The following is a 22,372-nucleotide window of genomic DNA, read 5'->3' as shown; positions in this document are numbered from 1 at the left end:
TCAGAAGTTGTGAATGCCCCAACACTGAAAGTCTTTAAGATGATGTTGGATAGCCATTTGTCTGAAACGGTATAGGGTTTCCTGCCTAGGCAGGGGGTTGAACTGGAAGACCTCCTAGGTCTCTTCCAACTCTAATATTGTATTGTATTGTATTATGGTTGATGGACCTAAAAGGGAAGATGTCACAAATGTACCATTCTTGCCTTGTTTTTTATTTTGTATCTAATGTTCATTTTAAGTCACCCAGAACTGTTTTGCAGAGTCAGACCAGCAGCTTTTAAATTTAATAAATATATCTTAATTTATTTTGTTTGTAGTTTTTAATCTGATAAATATTCTGAAACTTTCTTTGTAAAGTTTCTTGTATGTTTACAATAGCAAGGACAGCATCAACTAGATCACGTCCTCTGCAGTGTAGTGTATTTAACCACTATCCCTACCTCATGAAAGAGAGAATCTATTGTCAGTCCCCATCACCTTTCTTCCAGCCCTCTTACGGGAAAAAATAAACACTGACAAGGCAGAGCCCTTAATTTATTTTTATGAAATTCCCCTAGTAAGAAAATCTGCCCCCTAATCTTTGAGACAGCAGGTGACAATTTTATTTTTGCAAATCGTGTTGACAATTGTCTCTGTATTTAATATTGAGTCTAGTAGCTGGAGAACAATTATTACTGACATTTTATGAAATGATCTTCTGAGCTTAGAGGTTATTAAATATTTTTGTACAAGAAAGTGTAACCAGAGGAGCGTGCATTAGAGCAAAGTACGGTAATAGCAATAGCAGTTAGACTTATAAACCACTTTATAGAGTTTTACACCTCTCTCTAAACTGTTTAGAGTCACAGCATATGTCCCCCAACAATCTGGATTCTCATTTTACCAACCTCGGAAGGATGGAAGGCTTGAGACAACCTTAAGTCAGTTGCACAAAATAATGTGCAACCTGAAGCTCTAGCAGTCCGCTTACAAAGACATATGTCCTACCTCAATTTGCTTTTGAAAGGAAGCCAAGTTATTCTAAAAACTACCATGTTTCTAAGGGTTCTACTTTAATTTTCATTCCGCCTTCCTAATATGGGATTCGATCTGAGAAATGTTGCCCACCACTGTTTCTTCAAGTCAACTTTGGGTCTTCTACAGCACATTTTAATGTTTTTTAAACCACCTCTTACTATTTTATGAAAGACAATGATACTAACCAAGAATATTACAAGTGTTTTTGTCCATACAACTGAGCCAAGGTAAGAAACTGTGTGCTATGCTCTGTTTTCATATAATGCTAAAATTGTGCACTAGATCAATTTCCCATATTCAAAGCAGGAATACTCCTAAATCAAGAATTAGCTTTTAGGTCCAATTTTCAAAATGGTGCCATTTTATTTTATTGCAGGAAGTCAATGCACAATGATGGAATTGTGCAGCCTGAAGAAAATAGTTATGCACATCTATCCAAACAAGTGTTCTCAAATTTATGGGTTAAATTACCTTTCCATATCATTGAGGTAGCACGTTGCAACTTAAGAAGCCTTATTTTGTTAGATTGCTGCCGAAATTAACATTATCTGTTTAAGTAACTTGATAATGTCCAAAAGCTGATATGTCAAAATAAGCTAAGAAGAATTAGAGCTGTTTAGTAACTTTAGGAGTGAATTAAGGAAGGAAATTTAGTAATAGATTAACTTGTGATTTGTTGAAAATCCAGATTTGCAGAAGTGTGACCTAAAATAGCTCCTTTGCTGTTTTATTTTATCAATTTGAATAGAATCAGTCATTGAGAACATATCACCTCTCATTCTACAGCCTGTTTCTTCTATATTTAGACAAAACTATTATCACGGTGTTTTGGAAGTTTTGGAAACTGCTAGTGTAATACAGCCAAGTATTAAAACAAAAAACATACATGTCTGCTTGGGATAAACATTTTTTTCATATCCATGAGTTCTCAATTGTAAGAGTCAGGGACTATTACACAATCTGATGGATTGTCCAAGATCACAGGATGTCTGAACTGGATCCCAGTAGTTTTTAAAAAATCACCACCAAGTCACAACCCTTCCTTTGAGACCCCTATCAAGCAACAGAAAGTACGATCATATTAAGCTGAAATACTAAAGCTTAAGCAGCAGATAGTTAGTAAAGCTGGATGGGGAGCCACAGAAGGAAACAAATGCGGCAGCAACATTGAGCCCATCTAATTTAGATGTAATGCGTGACATGCCGATTAAGGGACCAGTTTATATTCACCCAGTTTTAAAATACAACTCAGCTCAATAATAATTGAGTCACAATATAGAATATTTGTAACCATACTTGCTTACACAATTCAAGAGACAGACTTTGGCTGCTGAAGCATTTATTACTTGAGAGCATACATGGAGAATTACAAGGTGAAGTGCTACCGAAGACAAGCTAAACACCCGCGTACACACAGCATGAATCGAATTGAGTGCATAATACTCGAGGGTACTTCCAGTGGAGTGATTAAGTAGTACAAAGTCTTAGAGTATTAAATACCATAAATGTTCACAGCCCACAAGGAACTCTGGAAAAAGGTTAGTCATAAACTTCATTCAAATAGAGCAGGGAAGCTGATCAGAGTGCTCTTTAAGTATTTAAAATAATGTAGCTTAATGTTTTTAAGAAATAGCATGAATGCAAGAACACCAATATTCTGATTACTTGAGTGTATTTTTTTTCAAAAGTTGTTTTCTAATTAAGTGGTTTGCTTTGTTTTATAATATACATTGAAAAGCTTTGTCTTAAATATATTTAAATAGATGAAGATGGGGCTTCATAGCTAAATAGCTGAACAATGTGTGGTCTCCCCAGTGCAATCAGCTGAGGTTTAGAAGTCATAAGGCACCCACATTTTTCAGTTCACTTAAGTGAAGGACATACAATTCAACTTAAACATGCAACACTATTTCATTCTGACAGTTCCCTTTGACTCTAATGGACAAAATTCTGCTAATGGCTAAGCCACCGTGTTAGTTAGGACACAAAGTGTACATTTGTCCGCCGCAATTTATTCTTCCTTTTCTTCAGGCCGCTTGTTCTCCTGGTTGGTTTTTTTATCCCCTTCACCTTTGTGCTCAGCATTGTGAGGGCCAGCCAACTGTGGGTAAAAGGGACCTACCAGCCAGTTGAGGGGTGTGTTGTTAACAAGATAATCCATCACGTCATCCAACGATTCTTTCATTTTCTTCAATTGCCCTTTACTAGAAGTAAGGAGGTTGTCAGACACTTCTCTGAAAGAAGAGGCTGACCGGAAGCTTTTGTACACGTCTCCTGCAATTTCCCCAACATGGTGAACCTGGTCCTGAATGTTCTGGGGCAAACCCTGAATACTGGACACCAGCGTGAGGCAGGTTGTCTGAAGCTGCTGACTCAGGTTCTGTGCAATTGCTAGAGTGCGCGATTCAATGTGCTGAAAAAGAGAACAGCTCTTAGTAGATGAATAGTTCTTTTGCAAAGTTTTTTTTTAAATTTCACAACTTAAAACAGTATCTTTGCAATGCTTCATTAGCGAAGGACGTAGGAAAATCTATTAAGTAGGTTATAATGTGAGCAAGAGCTTCCCTCATAGACATACCCAACTTTGGAAGCAAAATTGGATTTAGCTGGGGCATTGTAATATGATTTTAACAAATCCCACTTTATTTATGAGCTCCAGTGGCGCAGGCAAACGCTTCCCACAGCCTGGCGTTCAATCCTGACAGAGCTCAAAATTAACTCAGTCTTCCATCGTTCCGAGTAACATGAGGACTCAGATTGTTAGGAGCAATATGTGAACGACACTTCTACATTGTAAACCGCCTAGAGAGTGCCTTTAAAGCACTATGCAGTGGTATAGAAGCCTAAATGCTATTGCTATTTCAACCCACAAAACATGGAATGGATCCACCTGCCCTCCTGTAGGATGCAGCAGTGATCAAAATAGTTTGTCAATTCTTCTTTCCACCTGCAGTGTAATAAAATTCTCATGTTGTATAAGAAACTCTTCAATCCTCTAGAACAAGAGGGGAATTTGTAATGATGATAGAATTGATTTTTTTAAAGTCTGCCTTGTACTCTTCAGTTCATATTCTTTTAATATCTAGCGTTTTGAACTCTTCAGTTATACTCCATTGATCCTTATACTGGCTTGTATCCTGTAAACCTTTCTAAGGAGGGGGAAATACTGCCTTTATAGCTCATTATTTTCTATAAAAGCTTTTTGGAAGAAAGCAATTAATGCACAGTAGAAACCAGAATAAAAGTTAAGCGAGTGATTTAATCCTAGATACAATATCATAGCTGTAGTTTTAAGGAAATTTTCACGACATTTTATTGTTAAGTTCAGGGGTACTCAGCATTTGAAAACAGAAGCCAAACATAAGATAATTACTGACAGAAAATAATCAGTGCAACGGAGACACTGCTATTCTCTAAGAATGCAGCAGTGAAATGAAGCTCTTCTTGTGCTCTAGTCTACTTATATTAATTTCTTCATCAGCTTCTCTATGAGATTCAAAAGTTTTTTTTTCCAAACATTTTGCTTCCTGAAAAACTTTAGGCGATTGTGATAGACCCCTTCAAACTGAAGGCAAATATAATTTCAGAATGACTGTGTCATTTAGGGATCTTGAGAAATATGACATTAACTTTTAATAATTCTAAGTATTTAACTGCATAATGTTTCCGACACTGCATGAGTTCAACTGGGCCCAAAGCATTTTGCTGCTGATTTTCATTTATACATAGCATCAAATGCATTTTGTTGTAGTATCTAACCGTAGTCAGACAACAATGATGGATTTCATTTGACCTATTATTACTTTTCCACTGTGGCAATGTCCTGGTGAAACCTTCCCCCTTATGGGTCACTGACAGCATGTGTCATTTTTGGGAAAGAAGTCCAAATGTGAATGCAGACAATGAATCTTAAGTGACATGTTGCACTTCATAGTCTTGCATGCTGTAAGAAGTTTGCCAACCAGCTGAATGTAGTTTAGTGCTCAGTAGTTGCCAAGAAAATTCTCAACATATCCTTGAAAACTTTCCAGGCAATTTTGTCTGGCTCCACTAACAGATCTTTGAACTGCTTGTCATTGATGACATATCTGATCTTTGGACCAACAAAAATGCCTTCCTTAATCTTGGCATCAGTTAATCTTGGAAACATCTGTCTCAAATAACGAAAACCTTCACCTTACTTGTTCATTGCTTTCACAACATTTTTCATCAATCTTGAGTTATATGTGAAATGGAGGCAAACATATCTTTGACAGGTGAACAAGAGATTCATGGGCCAGATATTTCTGTCCTGGAATCAAATTCTTTTGGAATAGCTATATATTTTTAATTAAAACAACTCTTTTGCATAGCTATCCCATTCACTAAGTAACAGTGATTTGATTTGAGCAATACTTGGATATCTGAGCTACATTCCAAGCAGCACAACCACTACACTTTTAGATCTCCACAGACTTGGTGTACTGGATGTGCTTCAACAAGAGTTTCATGGTTTTGTATGTTTTTTTCATGTGTGTAAGAATGCCAACAGGTACTGAAGGATATATACATTGCCACTGTATTAAAAACGGAAGATTTCTTTAGAATAGTATGTGATAGGTTAAACTACAGGTTATTTTTGTGATTACCAGCCAAAAATCCATAACATATGTCCCAAAGTATTAAGGAAGCAAAATCTTTGTCATCCAGAGATAGCAAAGTCATATATTTGATGTCGGCTCCTGACTAATATGTTTCTGGTTTAATGAAGATACCTCTTTTAAGCGGAATCAGTTCTTTGTCGACGTATCCACTCACCTCAGCACTGTGTGAAGCAGCCTCGCCATTTGGGCTAATGTTTTTCTTCCATTCTGTCCAGGAATTATATAACTTCTGTTGGGCATCTTGAAGTTTCACGTTAGCATTAGTCATGTTCTTTCTGGCATACTCCAGCTAGAATACACAACATATCCAATTTTACAAAAGCGTGCATACCTCTTTATTTGTATTGCTTTTAAAATAATGACCAAAAAACCCTGATACCATCACACCCCCCAAAATTACAGACTTCTTGATGTATCATTTATAACTACTGGCCCTCAGGATTAAAAAAAGAAATGATGTTAAGAAACTGATCCTATATCTGTGCTTTTAAAAAAAAGAACTTTGGTCTCTTTTCGCCATCTGACTCCGAAAAAGCTGTAGTGACTCTTTTGATAGCTGCAAGAGTCATAACTCATAGCTGGTGATTCAGGACTGCTATGTTGGCTGTGCCCTTTTGATAGGTTCACAGCTAAGAGGTGAAATGCATGGCTGAAAACTAAGCCCCCCCCCATTTTCTTCGCATTGTTGAAAACCACTGAAAGACCCCCAGATATTGATGTCCATTAATTTGGTTGCTACTGAATTGACAAAATTTTCAGTAGAGTGGACTTGGACATATATGTTCAACAAAGTCAGAACTGGAAATGGGAAAAAAATAACCAACTTCTCCCACAGAAATCATGTGGGATTGGCCACAGGTATCCAGTACAAACCGAAATTACACAAAAATTATGAAATGCGCATCGAGATCCACATTTTGTATTTTCAATTCAACATCATAGGCAGGAAGAGTGGAACTCGAGTCAGAACACAAATTTCATCTGTTGCTCCTCTTTGCTTCTGGAAGGCCTAGAAGACTTTTCCACTATTGCAGACAAGGGGGTGGGGGAAGAGTCCCTTTTAGACACTTATTCCCAGATGACACTTTGTGAGCTGGGTACTCAAAAATTGGATTCCCACTCTCCATGAAGAGGTCATGTGATCCGTTCGGCTTAGCACATTTTATATTGTAGTTTACAAAATTAGATTGATCCCTTTGTGTTGTGTGAAACCAGGATGCTATAGTTATGTTCAACAACCTGTGGTTAAAGTAAGCCAAGCTTAGTGTGATGTGCAAATGTGTCACATGTGCAAGGTAGGCATTTTATTTAAGTTCTAGGTTCTTGTTTCATTTTCCTCATATTTGATCCTAGGAACAAAAGCAATTCAGCAGTGAAGTCTGAACCTTCCTGTTCAAAAAAAAAATCCATGGAGAATTGAAGGAGTGACTAATTTATTGCATACTCTTGAAAAAGTGATCAGACTTGTTCCATAAGCTTGATATCATTATTAACTAGTCTTCATTTGGGGTACTTTGCCTACTATCTTTTGGAGGAAAGAATAGAACTGATGCTTGAAGATGTCTCAATGTGTTTTTTTTAGGTTTATCTCTGTTGTATTAAAAACATGTTGTGACAGGTCATTTTATTTTATTCTCTAGTCACAGGTGACAAATACCTTAATTTTTAAGATTTGATGGGAGTTCAACCTTGTGAGTATCATTAACTCTCAAAGTCCACTAAAAAAGGAAGATCAAAGAAAACACACATGTTCAGAAGATCACAATATTACTGATACAACCTACTTAAGAAAAATGTCATACTTACCAGGTTAACAGTATAATTGAGCTGAGAAATGGTCTCTTGGCTTTTGAGCTTAGCATCCCTAAATGCATTTAGAGCCTGTTGATAGGCACGTGCTCGGACCTTTGAAGACAAAGACCCTAGTCTAACATAGTAACTTAGCTTCTGGTCTCCAGTTTCAAATCCTTCAATGTTGGTAGCTTCTTTCTCTGCAGAGTCAAAATACAAACCTATCAGTCTTGTCATCAGGCCCATATCATGTACATACCACCAAAGTCCAAACTACTCCTTAATGGTAAATTGGCTGGCTCAAATCAGGAAAAATTATTATCGTCACACAATAAGGACCGTTAAGGGGTCAGAGGTATGCTTTGCAAAAACATAAATTCTATGCAAAAAAACATGACAGGTGAGACATGACAAGCCAAATGTTAGAAAGCATAGTCAGAACTAATCTCTAAACCAGCATTTGTATACAGCTATGTTTTTCATCCGTGGCAATTTTAAGCTATGCAGACTTCAGTTCCCAGAATTATCCCCTTTATTAATTCTTACTTCCCCCTTTTATAGGCTGTACACATAGTAGTAGTAGTAGTAGTAGTAGTAGTAGTAGTAGTAGTGATGATGATGATGATGATGTGGTTAATCTTTGGTTAGATTCACTGCCTCTGGGGCTGGTTGGTAGCTCAACAGCTCGAGTCCTAACCAAGGACCTAGGAACTGTTAAGGTAACGTCAGAGGATATAAGTTGTTCCTAGTAGGGTGGTTTTTTGTAAAGTCAGAATGTTCAAGTCAGATAAATTTAGAATTTCCAAATAGCGAGGTAGCCCTTTGGGTATTGCTCCAATTACAATCGGGACAACACATGATTTCTTTTTCCACAGTCGCTCAACCTCAATTTGCAAGTCCCGGTATTTTGTAATTTTTTCTTACTGTTTATCTTCAATTTGTGCATCACCAGGTATTGCAATGTTAATGAACCATACTTTTTTCTTTTCAATTATTGTTATGTCAGATGTGTTGTAGGCCAAGTGCCTATCAGTTTTGACTTTCTCATTCTCTAAAACCTTCTCAACCTGATGGTCCCAGTGGTTTTTGCTGTACTCAAATCCAAACTTTTGGCACAATTTCCAGTGAATAATCTTAGGAACGCGATCATGGCGTTGTAGGTAGTCAGTTTGTGAAATTTTGCTGCACCTACTGATCAAGTGGTCGACTATCTCATCTTTCTCATTACAGAGGCAACATTTGCCGTTGGTGGTAACATGTTGAATTTTTGTTTTCATGCAGTTTGTGGCTAAGGCTTGTTACTATTATTATTACTACTATTACTACTATTATTACTATTACTATTATCTATTGTTTTTCAAGTACACAAAGTGCTTCTGTACTGGAGACAAATTGTGTGCTTAACCACAATTGGCCAAATAAAGTATAGGGTATTGCTGGCTGGAGAATTCTGGGACTTGGAAGTCCACATATCTTAATGCTGCTATGGTTGAAAAACACTGACATAGAGAAAAAATTTCACCTTCCTTACTGCAACAAAAGCTACTAATCAAATCAAAACAATAAGTTTTCTAATTCCACATGTGTATTACCATATTTCCCTGAAAATATGACCTACCCTGAAAGTAAGCTTGATTTTTTACATATGCACCCAATATAAGCCGTAACCCCCCCCCCCGGTGGGCTTCCATTTTTTTTTTACTACTGGTTCGCTCATGTGCGATGCTTCTGCGCATGTGCAGAAGCGTCCAGGCGGGTAGGCAGAGCCTCCTGCTGCCGCCACTACCAGTTCGCTCGATCCAGCCTGAACCAGGAGCAACCCACCTTTGCCCCCCCAAATAAGCCCTAATTAAGGCCCCGCCCACTCCAGGGTGCCCAGGCAAAAATTAAGCTAGGGTAGGGATGGGGGTGGAGCTGGCCTTACCTTCAGACAATTGCCTCACAAGCCTTGACACCTGCATTACCCACCTATTTTTTCTCCAGCTGGCAAGGCTTTCCTGAAGGCGTCTGCAATAACAGAGCTCAGGATGGATCCGGAACTCTGTTATCAGCTGCAGAGGCCTTCAGGAAAGCCTTGCCGGTCCTGCTGGCCGCAGAAGTTCCTGAAGGTTCTGACAGCGGAAAGGAGGCAGAGAGTGATGGACACAAGTGAGATGTTTCGTGGATGACACACACACACACACCGAAAATAAGACCTGGTGCCTTTTTTGGTGACAAATATATATATAAAATATATATATATAAATATATAAATAAAAAAATCTAGTATATATATATATATGTGTGTGTGTGTGTGTGTGTGTGTGTGTATGTATATATATATATATATGAATGAAAGGGTCTTATTTTGGGGGAAACACAGTAGTAACTTTTGTTACCGAGTCTTCCAGCAGCTCCTTACCCAGCTCTTCTGTGGTATGTGGAAGGTACTGATCAACCAGCGTTTCAGACTTGCTGAGTGCCGTATCCACCCCAATGGTCACTAGGCACACCATCCGACTCTGCAGAACAGTGTTAATACTGCCATGGACAGCATATTTGGTGAGCTCCACGCTGTCCAGAACAACCCCTTTTGTCTTGTCAACAACTTCACTCAGGGTGTGTGTGACTGTATCCTTGGCACCAGTCACTGTGGTTGTCACGGCATCCTTTGCACCAACAACTGCATCCACAGCATTGGCAACCACCTAAAAGAAGTTAGATGTGTTTCTCCACGAGTTCAAAGAACATACAAATGTAGTCTATTCACTTTAATGATCAGTGATGTCAAGAGGTATCAGGTAGGTCAAAACCAAGTGGTTGTAGGTTTGTTGTAAAGGGAAAAGAAGATGTGGATTGAGAAAGCAGAATGTATAAACTTGTACTTCATGTCTGCCTTCTGTTAGAAGAAAACAAAACATCCATTGGACATCACTGTTGAAAGAACTTAAGATAATTTAAATACATCCAGGTCTCCGGGCCTAAATGAATTGCATTCTAGATGCTAACGGTGGTGATTGGGAGCATCTCCAAAAAGAAATCAAGGTAGTCCTCAATTTATAACCACGAATGAGCCCAAAATCTATGTTGCTAAGTGTTGTGGCCCAGCAGGAGCCATTGGAGCTGCCACCAGACTCCGACAGCGAGGGGCCCTATGTGGAGGATGTGGAGGACCCTGGACAGGGTTCCGACTTTGAGCAGGCGCAGAGAGACTGGTTGGCCACCAGGTGGTGCCTGAGCCTTGGACCAGTGGGGAGGAGACAAGGGAGAGTGATCCAGAAACCAGCAGTGAGTTGTTCCTGGATGCACGCCATCGAAGAACTACTCGGCATCAAGAACAATTACGCAATTACAGGAAGTAATTGCACTCAGCGGGTGGTCATGAGGTTCCTCTTCAGACTATAAAAAACACTTCTTGTGACACGCCCCTTTTGCAGAAGTCAACGCTTTGACTAAAGAGAACTGTTTACGGCCCTACCTGAACCGGGAGGCTCTCGCAACAGTCACTCGAGCCCTTGTGATCTCTAGGCTGGAATACTGCAATGGGCTCTACATGGGGTTGCCCTTGAAGAGCATCCGGCGACTGCAGTTAGTCCAGAATGCAGCCGCGCGAGTGATAGTGGGCGCACCGCGGTTCGCCCACATTACACCCATCCTCCGCGAGCTGCACTGGCTACCTGTCGGCCTCCGGGTGCGCTTCAGGGTATTGATGACCACCTTTAAAGCACTCCATGGTAGTGGATCTGGATATTTGAGAGACCGCCTTCTGCCGATCACCTCCCTCCGACCGATTAGATAGCACAGACTGGGCCTCCTCCGAATTCCATCCGCCAGTCAATGTCGACTGGCGACTACACGGAGGAGAGCCTTTTCTGTTGCAGCTCCGACCCTGTGGAACGAGCTCCCCGTTGAGATTCGTACCCTCACCACCATCCAGACCTTCCGCACAGCCCTCAAGACCTGGCTCTCCCAGCAGGCCTGGGGATAGGTTTCCAATTTACCCGCCCGAGTGTTGACTGTTGAATGCATGTTGTGGTTTACCATTTTATTTTGTTCACTATTGTTTGTCTCATGGTACTGCACCCCCTCCCCTTGTGATTGTAAGCCGCCCTGAGTCCCCTCAGGGAGAAGGGCGGCCTATAAATCTCAATAAAATGGAAAAAAAAAATGGTTGTAACTAACTTGGCAGACTGGATTGCTGCCAAGGTTTGTCGGACTTGCTGCCAAAGTCCTTATCTGTTTGTTTGCTTGGCTTTCAGCCACCAAGATTCTGGTCTTGTTATTAAAGGACATTCCATTTAAGCTTGTCTTGGCATTCGTTACTGGATGGAGGAAGGGGTCAGAACACTAAGTGATAAATTTTTGCCCCATTTTATGACTTTTCTATCACATTTGTTAAGTGAATCTGGTTTCTCAATTGACTTTTGCTTGTCAGGTCGCAAAAGGAGATCACATGACTCGTGACCGTCATAAATGTGAGTCAGTTGTCAAGCATCTGAATGTAAAACATGTGACCATGGGGATGCGGCAATGGTCGTAAGTGTGAAAAATGGTCATGTCACATTTTTCAATGCTGTTGTAACTTCGTATGGTCACTAAGTCAACTGTTTTAAGTCAAGGACTACCTGTATAAAATATTTTGCATCTTCCTTGCTCATGGGAGGTTATACAGTATAAAACATTTCACAGATGCAAAACAGGCTTTATGAACAGATAGAACCTCCTATCCTAGAGAGATTATATGATATTTTATATGTGAGAATTTTCAATTGATCTATCCATGAAACAATAGATGTCAAATCCATGAATGAACCTATTTTTTTATCAACTAACATCATAGTCAGCCCTTCAGGTTTATTGCACATTTGCTCAAAATGGATTAGGTCTAATCCAATCTAACTGCCCCTCTAAATGTCAAGCACTAATCCAGGTCATTTGAACACAGCCCCATTATGAGATGATGGGATTGAAGGCAAATAAAAATATGTCCCAGCAACCTACCTTACCAGTTGGTTGATAGAGTATAGGCAATTTTTCTTCAACTTTGTCCAAACCCATGCAAGCATAGGTATTAGCCACTGCAACTGAAACAATTAAGGGCAGAGTTCAGATATTGCTGAACAATCCTATGGGGTGTAGTTATGGATCCGGCACTTTAAGTAGAATGATTTGGTATTGACAATATTTGAAAAAGTACCGAAAGGGCAAGGAAAATTATTACGGGATTGTGGAGTGTCATTTATTTGTTCGTTAAATTTATTTGCCGCCTATCTCTCTGTGCTGCACTACACAGTAAAATAAATAATATTCATTGGTAGATGTTTGGCATGTGCATTTGTGTACATATGCAATGCAGACACATCACTGCACAAGATGTGTGAAGGTATGAATGGATACATATGACAGAAGCACTACATGAGACCCACAGCATGTGGAAAAATACCAGAATGAAAATTTCTTTTAAAACAAAGTTCAGTAAGGGATGGTTTTCAAAACGAGAGAATGTTCCTAAGTAAACTGGATGAGGAAAGGCTTTCAGGTGGAAAAATACCAGAGATTGTGATAAAACTGCCAAACTATGTGCAACACAGGCTGCATACAAGTGTCGGAGGGGGTGTTGAGGTCAGGCAGGCTGGGGGAACAGGGTACTGTGTATTAGCAAAGAGAGGCTGAGAGAGGGAAGGGCATGGGGTGAGCATATATGTGCAAGTGCATGTAGGCCAAGAGGGCACAGAGTGCTCATGTGTGAAAATGCAGGGAAGCTAAAGAAAGCAGAGGTGGGGTGTGCGCATGTGAATGCACAGAGGCAGGAAAGAGGATAAAAGGTATTTGCATGTGTGTGAACACAGGGAGATGTGGGGAAAAGTGTACCTTTTTTGTCCATGCAGGGGAGTGCAGGGAAAAAGGGCATGGGGTGAATTAGGGAAAGGGGGTGAAGGGTGCATGGGTGTATGTGCATAGGGAGCCCAAAAAAAAAGAGGGCATGAGTGCAGGGTGTGTGGGATACAAGTGAAGATAGAGAGGTCAAAGAAAGAAGATAAAAGGGAATTTCAAGGACCAATCGTAAGTCCCTTTATTCAGCACTGTTGCAATTAAAATTGTTGCTGAATGAATGGTCGTAACTCAAGGACTACCTATAAGGAGGTAAATTCCTCTGCAGCTTAAGTCTAAACGCTAAGTAAATATGTTTATGCTTACCTTTGTAGGAATAAATTAAATTTTTAGGTCAGAAATTGGGCAATAAATGCAATAAATCTGCATCTATTTCTAAGTGTCCTTAATATCAGGGTATTCTATAAAGTTGGAGTTCTTATGACACTCTCCTTACAACCTTCCTGAAAAGAATAGCTGTTCTCTGAGGCAAGCAATTGGTGGCTTTTAAATTTACTACTAAACAGTTTAAGGACAGCCATGGCAGAAGTATATAAAATTATACATAACATAGAATAACATTGCATGTGAAAGGTTAGTTTTTCTTCCCTTTTCATATGCTGATGCAAATCAAAGTCATCTACTGGAACTAAATGCAGGGAGGTTCAGGATCCACGTAAGGAACCCCTTTTCACATACTCCGAGTAAATAATAAATTGGTCCCCTTCATGTCAGCCTTGACCCCTGGCACTTGCCTATACAAGCCCAAACAATTACCTTGGCAAGACCTGTAGTAGTGATTGGCTGTTGTTTTCTTCCTAAAGCTAAGAATGAATGACTGGCCAAAATCACTCAGCTGGTTTTGTGGCCAAGATGGGATTAGAACCTAATATCCTGGCCTCTTGGTCTCTAGCTGTGTGTGCCTTAACTGCTGCACCAAACTGGCTGTTCCAGCGCATCATTAAACAACTGAATTTGCTACCCACAGGTGGAACAGCAAGTTTGTCTTCATCAAAGAATTGTTTTGTGGTTTTTAAAAAAAGATTGAACCGATTCATGGAAAACCAGTCTAGCCATGGTTGCTAGTACAGATTATTTATTACTTCCTTCTTTACAAGCCGCGGTGAAAGGATATTAAAACAGCCTTAGTTTGTGACCTTCCCCCAAGGCCTCCAATGACGTATATTGGAAATGGCCCTTTGGCCTGATGCAGCAGGCTCCTCCAAATTAAGGAAGTATCAAAAACTAGTTCAGCTTTTTTTTTTGCCATCATAAAACAGGAACCCTCCTGAATTCATCTTTTAAGGCCAAAGTTAAGTATAATGTTCCCAATAGCAAGCTGAAAGAGCCCTCCAAAAAAAAGACCAAATATTTCCCGGCCTGCTGTCACTTTGCAAAATTAGATTTCCCCGAGTTGACACCCACGCATGAGTACTGTGTAAAATATAAACTGCTGTTTCTGAGAGTGAGGCATTTAGAAAGTAGGTGAAAGGTAAATGCAGTCGTTGGGTGGAAGTGGGTGAAGAGTGATGACCCAGCAAGCTTGAGCAAAAGCTATTTATTTATGTATCAGCTTATGAATCAAAGTTCTTTAAAGTTCCTGACACATAAGCCATCAGACTTTTAATCTCGGAGGCTAAACCTAGTTCAGTCATGGCAGCTCTTAGGTTTGCTGCAGACATTATTAAACATTCTGCAAAGAGTTATTATTTGAAGTAGGTTCAGCAAATGACATGTTGAGAAAATGTTCTGTTTGAGCGCACACATTTTGGCTCTGGTGTCAGGGCCAGTGACATACTCAAATTAAAAGAAAGGAATGTAATATGCAGCAAGCAGCATATGACACATTAGGAGGAACTGACCTCCTGCCATCTCATCTCATTTAATCTCTCATTCCACCCATCTTTCACACCTATTTCCAAGCTTTTAACACTCTAGTGTCAAGCTTTGTTCAAATTCTTTTAAGGAACTAGAATAACAGAGATGTAAGGGATCATACAAAAGATGTTGAAAGTGCTTTTCAGGCTAAAAAACAGAAAGAAATGAAGAGGACACACTAAACTCCTGAAGTTCCAAAAAAAAAAGTGTGGAGAAGAAGTATTATGGCTTACTTTGTGGCTCCAACTTTTGGATGATGGGTAGGGCACTGGTCAGGGCCACTGCTGTAATAGTCTTCACTCCTTTCTCTGCCATCTCACAGACAGATTTCAGATAGGGGTAATTATCTTTTGTGTTGACATAAGCAGAAGAGACCATATCGTAAGTGGAACTCACCAGGGGCAAACTAGCAACCCTGGAAACTACGTTCTGCAAAAATATGAAATACAAGATGATTTACTCACAATTCTTCCTCAAAAGTAGCCTAATATCCTTTATTTAATTGAGACATACCTGCTGGGCATCAGTAGACACCGCTGCCATCTTTTTCCCTTGAATGCTTTAGAGTCTGGTAGAGGATTAGAAGTAGTAAAAATTATTTTTAAAATAAGAATTTTAAATTTTGTCAACAGCAAAGTATTTAATTTCTAAACATGTGTCTTGTGCAGGGGAATGTTATAAGTCTGAATATTGGAAATCACATCTTTTCTAGATATTGCAGGACAATGTGCAAAAGTGCCAAAAAGTAGTCTAAGCAACACTCAGTAAAGCATACAAGAAGCATAAAAGATTTTGACAAAATTATTTCAGTGTATTTAACACTTTCAAGACAGTTTGACTTTTGACTTCAAAACTTGCTCAATTTAAAAAGCTAAAATTCAGCACAGGAAACTTAAATTTGAATCAAGATTAATAAAGCTGGGAGCTATGTTCTGGTTATATACAAAGCCATAAAACAGGAGCTTTAATAATTTGATTCCAAAATTAAGGCAGACAAAAAGTGTTTTTATATTATATAATGAGTTGATAGCTTTTATATGATGTGACTAGTATATTGTAAATACTTTAGCACCACCGCTGGGTGTGGCAGTATTCTTCTGAAGCCATGATTATTATCCACATTATATGACAACAGCATTATTCTTAATAAAATGTTCTGAAATATCGCCCTAGCTTATGAAAAGATGATCTTGCGTGTAGTCATAAAAATCTGACAAGTTCTGCTTAAAATTATTTGACTATTATGCATACAACATTTCACTCAACAGCAGGCTTTCTTTGCATAGGCAGTGAAACTTACTTTTTATTCTAACCAGCATTTTAAAAATAACTTAACTGAAGGTCCTACAATTAGCAAAAAATAGCCCACAGGATTGTGCAGACTTCCCTTTTACCAGAGTATTTTGTTATATAAGGGACAAAGTTATATAAAAAGCAGCATTCTTTATTCAGTATGCATAGAGAATATTTTGCTTTATTGCTTTATTTTGAATGGCTATTGATGCTCCCTCCCAAAGATTGGCTAACTATTCCATCTCTCAGTCTGGGGGGTGAAATTATACGCCCCTGAGAGAGGGTTCGCAATTTGGGAGTCCTCCTGGACCCACAGCTGACTTTAGATCACCATTTGTCGGCTGTGACCAGGGGGGTCTTTGCCCAGGTCCACCTGGTGCACCAATTGCGACCCTACCTTGACCGGGAGGCACTTCAGATAGTCACTTACGCCCTCGTCACCTCAAGACTGGATTACTGTAACGCGCTCTACATGGGGCTGCCCTTGAAAAGTGTTTGAAGACTTCAGCTAGTCCAGAATGCAGCCGCGCGAGCGATTGTGGGTGCACCTAGATACACCCATGTTACACCTATCCTCCGCGAGCTGCACTGGCTGCCCATTGGTTTCCGGATACGCTTCAAGGTGCTAGTCGTTACTTATAAAGCCCTGCATGGCATCGGACCTGGGTAACTGAGACCGCCTCCTGCCAATTACCTCCCAAAGACCGATTCGATCGCACAGGCTTAGCCTTCTCCGGGTCCCATCTGCCAGCCAATGTTGGCTGGCGCCCCCCGGGGAAGAGCCTTCTCTGTTGCTGCTCCGGCCCTCTGGAACAAGCTCCCCGTGGAGATCCGGACCCTTACTACCCTCCCGGCCTTCCGTAAAGCTACTAAGTCCTGGCTGTTCCGACAGGCCGGGGGCTGTTGAAGTACCCAGCCCCGCTTCGATTGTGAATATTGTATATTTTTAAATTGTTGTATCGTCTTATTTATCCCCTTTCCCTGTTTTATTGTGAGCCGCCCGGAGTCCTTTGGGAGTGGGCAGCATACAAAACTAATAAAACAAACAAACAAACAAACAACATTCCCATTCAATATTCCACAAATTTCAGTCACCTCACGGAATGCAATTCAGTGGCTAAAAAGACCAGGGTTGTCTAGTGGTTAAAGCACAAAATTAGCAATCTGGGAGACTGAGTTCTAGTCCTGTTTCAGGCACAAAGCCAGTTGATGCCTAGGCCAGTCACTCTGTCTGGGCCCTAGGAAGGAGGCAAGGCAGAGCACTTCTGAAAATGTTGCCAAGAAAATTAAAGTGACTCAGGCAGCGCCCCCCCACCAATAAAAAAATGACTCAAAGGAACAAACACCCACATATACTTAACCAATATAGAACAAACCTACTATTCCATGCGAATCAATGCATATTGTACCTCACCCATCTTAAATATCCAAGATTTGTAAAGCTTCAGGATTAGATGTTGATTAGGGTATTCACTAAATAAGTATTTAAATAGGATATTTAAAGATATAGGAACGGAAGAAATGTAGGAAATGGAAACATTCAGAGCTTTCAAGTAAGCGAGAAAACAAGTTCTACTTATAAATAGGAACGACATACTTCTAAAAGCATATATTTAAACTTTCAGTTTTTTTTTTCCGTAGCAGAATATTCGTTTCGATTCTGAAAAAGGTTTGGTTTGGTGGCAGTTTTTGCTTTTGCTTTTAATCCGCCAATGCACCGGTAAGTATTCCTAAAACTTCAGCTACTGGCTAACACCCACCGACTGGAATTACACCCTAATCCGAAAAACTGTAAGAGATGTTGGACACTTTTCCAGCAGCCGGCAAGTTCATCGATCGAGGAGGGAGAGATGGGGAATTAGTTCTCCCTGGCAACGTTTTCTGCCGCTTCCAAAGTTTGCTCTCGAGCGCAAACGCAGTCCTTTGGCACCATATATTTTCTCTCGGAGTTCAATTTTATTTTTTGTTTTTTTAAAGAGGGGGTCAAAACGAAGCCTGCAATCCTACCACTGCATCTATGGGAAAGACGCCCAAGCAGTTATTTAGCCTTTGCACACACAAACACACCCCTTACCCGAGATGCTTTAAAGCTGAATCCAAGAGAAACAAAAGGCAGTAAAATTCTACAAACTCATACAGCCAATTTTTGTTTTCTTGCAAGGGCCTGCAAGAAAACCTACGGGGAAAACGCTTACTTTTCCCAAGTGATGGGACGAGCAAGTACGTTTCCAGAGCCACGGTTCTTTGCACCGAGGTGCAGGGTCATTCATCCCTCTACTTTACCTCCTCCGAGGCTAAAACGGAAAGGTCCGTCATCCCCACTAAGGCAACGGCTACTTAAAACAGACCGCTGGCCCCAAAGAGTAAGTACCGTACTCACCCGGAAAAAACAGAGGTTGCTAGCAAAAGCCGTACAAGCAAGCTCGCGCGCAGCCTAAGCACGCTAACTCTCCAAGGATTGTCACAGCTCGGGTGCCGCCCCGGGCAATTTATGCAAAGGAGCCACCCACCACCACCACCGACAGACCCGCCAGCCACATCTCGCGAGATAGCTGTGGATCCGACCGCTAGGAGAGCAAACTTCGCCCTCCTCTCGTGATTTCGTGCTAAAGACCTCGCTTTCTCGAGAAATTCCGTGTTGGAGGAGGAAGGCCGTCGGAAAAGCAGCAAATGCACCTTAAATTTTAATTTTATTTGTTATATTATTTTGTTTTAGGTTTAGTTTAGTTGCTGTTTTGGTCCCCCGCCGTGTAGCGGAAGGCTAACTGCAGAGGCAGGGAGGGAAAAACGATTGCAACGCTTTGTAGCAGCCCTGAAGTCCTGAAAAGCGCCCAAAAAACGAACGAACGAACGAACGAAAAGTAGCGTTTGCAAACCGGACAGCAAAGTCGTGCCCTATTGAGCATACTAATAGGAATGCTTGGATGGTGGGGTTGCGGCTAAAACAACAAGGGACGCACTTTATTTGGAAGTAGACAATGCTGTATTGTGTTCTAAGAACTTAAGATAAAATCTCTGCTCCCTGGGACTTCAAGGACGTGGTTAGTTTGCTTGATTTACGACATGTCTTTCATTCCCAGAGCTCAAAGCAGGAGACATACTGTAGGAAATTAAAACCCACCCCTCTCCTAGAAAAATGAAATATCCTGGGAAATATTGAAAAGGCAGAATATTATATTCCCTGGATAAGAAATGGAGAAACATGTTTTTAGGCAGGAAACACACTCATTCTTAATAGTTCCCACCTTTGTCAACGGGCCATTAAAAGGCCTGAGCCAGTCTATTCTACATAACAAAGATCTCCCCTTCCGCTCCAAGGTGATGGGATTAAGGCATGATAGTATTAACCCTTTATCCATCTCACCACAGGACACCTGGGAATATGCAATGCTCAATCAAACTTGGACTCAAAGCACAGCCTACAGAGTTGCCCCTGCATGACCCCATGGGAGTCTGACAAGCAATCAGAATACAAGCTCAGGTTCAACGCCCAGAGAGGGCATAAAACTAGGGACTTTCAGCATCTCAGCCTCTTTTCTTCTTTGCCCAACATCTGGAAGCATGTGATAACCCTTTTTCCTCAGGACCTCAAACCATGTCCTGTCCACCATTAAAATCGTCTTTCCAAGTAGCCTCCATGTTTCCAGTGTCTTTTTCTCCATTTGGAACTGAACCTAGGAGGACATTTCTTACAACAATACCACTCTTCTTTTTAACTCTCAATAACAATTCTAGAAGGCACGCTAAGAGAGTGAGTTGTCTGGGTAAAAGTTATCCAGTGAGGTGCTGTGCTTGAGAATCAGTGGTGGGTACTGGATCCCATTCCAACTGGCCCGGCGGCATCCACTTGGATGCACGCAGCACACGTATGCATCTTAGTGCCTCAGCGAGCCTCTGAGATGCTCTAGTTGCTCAGTAGAGCGTCCCGCAGGTGCTGTACGCACCATGCACAGAAGACTTAAAGACCAGTAACAAGCTCAGGCCGGAACAGTATACGGTGCTCCGGGCTGGCTCCGGTACGCCTGTACCAGGATGTACCACCTGCAACCCACCACTGTTGAGAATGTACTTAGAACCTAGGTCTTCCTACTCCTAACGTCTTAATAATTACTCCCACCTTGGCTTTATTTTTCTTAGCAAAACTCTTCTGAAAAAATGCCTTTTAAAATGCAAGTGATTGGTTTTAGCCTACAATTTTAGCATCCCCTGGTAGTTTCTCATCCAACCAGGTTTGGCTCTATTGTCTTTTTGAGATCAACTAAGTTCAGCTACATAACAACTAGGGGCTTATTAAATAAAAGCATATAGTGCCCAGTAACTTACTCTAGTAAAATGCATAAGACCATATGGGCATGACTTCTGGATTTATTAGGGCTCATTAAGCAGGCATAGGATTGTATTTGAGTTTGAGCTGAAATGGTCTCTTCTGATTTTAGGTTTCTTTGATTTTAATTTATGTAATAAAAATTGGCTTTTTTGTTCTAGCTCAATCTTTAGCAACTATTCTAGAAAAACCTGTATTTTCCACAGTTTACAATTATAGGAAAACTAACAGAATAGTAAAGGTGGATGGATTTGCATGGATCATCTGGTTTAACGCTTGGCAAGCAGTTTAAAAAGGTAAAACAGTTAAATCCATCCATGAGAGGTGGCTGCTTTCCATCAAACTAAAAATATACTAAGTTTCTTCTGCCTATCCTGCTAGGGCATGTCTTCACATATTGAATCACCTTTCAACCCTAATTTTCTGGAAATGTGGTTTCTATATCTACTCAACACTCCCAAGTATGCTCTTACTAGCATCATATAGAGAGAGCTAACGGTTGCATGTGTCTTGATGTAATGCTGCTTCTGATGTAGCCTAAAACTATAATAGCCTTTATGATGACTCATGTTAAAACTTCGCAATGATCATAGCCAAAACTTTCTCAGATGTTTCCAAGCTATGAACTTGTATTCTTGATAGTCTTCTAATTTATGTAGATGACATTGTGATCTCATTCTATCATCCAACATATTATTGACTAGACATCCCAATTTTGCATTTTCCACAAATTTTAATAAAAGCAGCCTATCAAATCAATATTCAGATCATAAAAAAAAAGAATACTAGCCCCCAAATTGACACTTGTGAAGTATAACTTGTTGGCATACTACAATATATAGCCTTTCCACACAGACCTTATCATTGAAAATTTCATGAATGTTTCTTAAATTTATTTGTACCTCCACAGCAATTCTTAGGAAAACAGGTTAGATTAAACATGCCTTAAAACAAAATATGAAAACTAAAACTCATCAAGAACCATTATCTATAGTTAATTACAATAACTTATCAAATTCCTCAAGCACCTTAAACTAGTTTTACTAACTTAACTTTAGCTGATCACACAAATTCCAACTTCTCTGTAGCATACAATGACTTTCGTTTGTGCCCCCAAATACACGAGTGAGCATGAGTCACTATAATTCACAGGAATACGCAAATTATCCCAATGAGTCACATTCCATGTCAATGTTTGAGTTGGTCACACAAAGTCCAAATTCCTTATGTTGGGAGTATGACTTCTTATTTCCCAGAATACACCAGGAGTCTGCAAATTAACCCAAATGCTCTAGTTAATATTAATTGATACACAAAGAGAATTATACTGTAAAGTGAATGGACAGCAGTGGATCATTTCAATTGATTCTCCCTGTAGTTTTTTCATTAAGCATCTTTAAATGAACCAAGTTTGAATTGTGCTATATGTACAAACATAAAAATAACATTTACTCATTGATCAGTAGTCTCAAACTCCTGTTAATTTGGCAATAATATATTAGCAATAATAGTTTTATTACTTTCTTCCAGATGTTTTTTTCAATTTTTAGTTAATTCACATTAAATAGTGTGTAAA

The 22,372-nt window shown here is 40.1% G+C and overlaps 1 protein-coding gene across 3 annotated transcripts in view; it reads right to left on the bottom strand.

Moving 5' to 3' along the window:
* The window catches only part of PLIN2 (perilipin 2), a 30,640-nt gene extending 8,710 nt beyond the window's left edge, over positions 1-21,930 (bottom strand). The window contains exons 1-8 of one of the 3 annotated variants that reach the window (XM_032214769.1): positions 21,849-21,930; positions 15,693-15,747; positions 15,413-15,608; positions 12,432-12,514; positions 9,853-10,138; positions 7,467-7,651; positions 5,815-5,949; positions 3,140-3,430 (exon numbers count right to left, since the gene is read on the bottom strand). In XM_032214769.1, coding sequence (XP_032070660.1) covers positions 3,140-3,430; positions 5,815-5,949; positions 7,467-7,651; positions 9,853-10,138; positions 12,432-12,514; positions 15,413-15,608; positions 15,693-15,722 — 1,206 coding nt within the window. In that variant the 5' untranslated portion in view covers positions 15,723-15,747; positions 21,849-21,930. Of the gene's footprint in view, positions 1-1,004; positions 3,431-5,814; positions 5,950-7,466; positions 7,652-9,852; positions 10,139-12,431; positions 12,515-15,412; positions 15,609-15,692; positions 15,748-18,852; positions 18,966-21,848 lie in introns of those variants that run through there. The other 2 variants (XM_032214768.1, XM_032214770.1) reach the window with 2 other exon arrangements.
* Positions 21,931-22,372: the final 442 nt, after the last annotated feature.

The sequence above is a fragment of the Thamnophis elegans genome, chromosome 3, assembly GCF_009769535.1.
Source record: "Thamnophis elegans isolate rThaEle1 chromosome 3, rThaEle1.pri, whole genome shotgun sequence".
Taxonomy (NCBI): domain Eukaryota; kingdom Metazoa; phylum Chordata; class Lepidosauria; order Squamata; family Colubridae; genus Thamnophis; species Thamnophis elegans.
The sequence above is the reverse complement of the archived record's forward strand: the minus strand, read 5'-3'. Positions and strand labels throughout refer to the sequence as shown.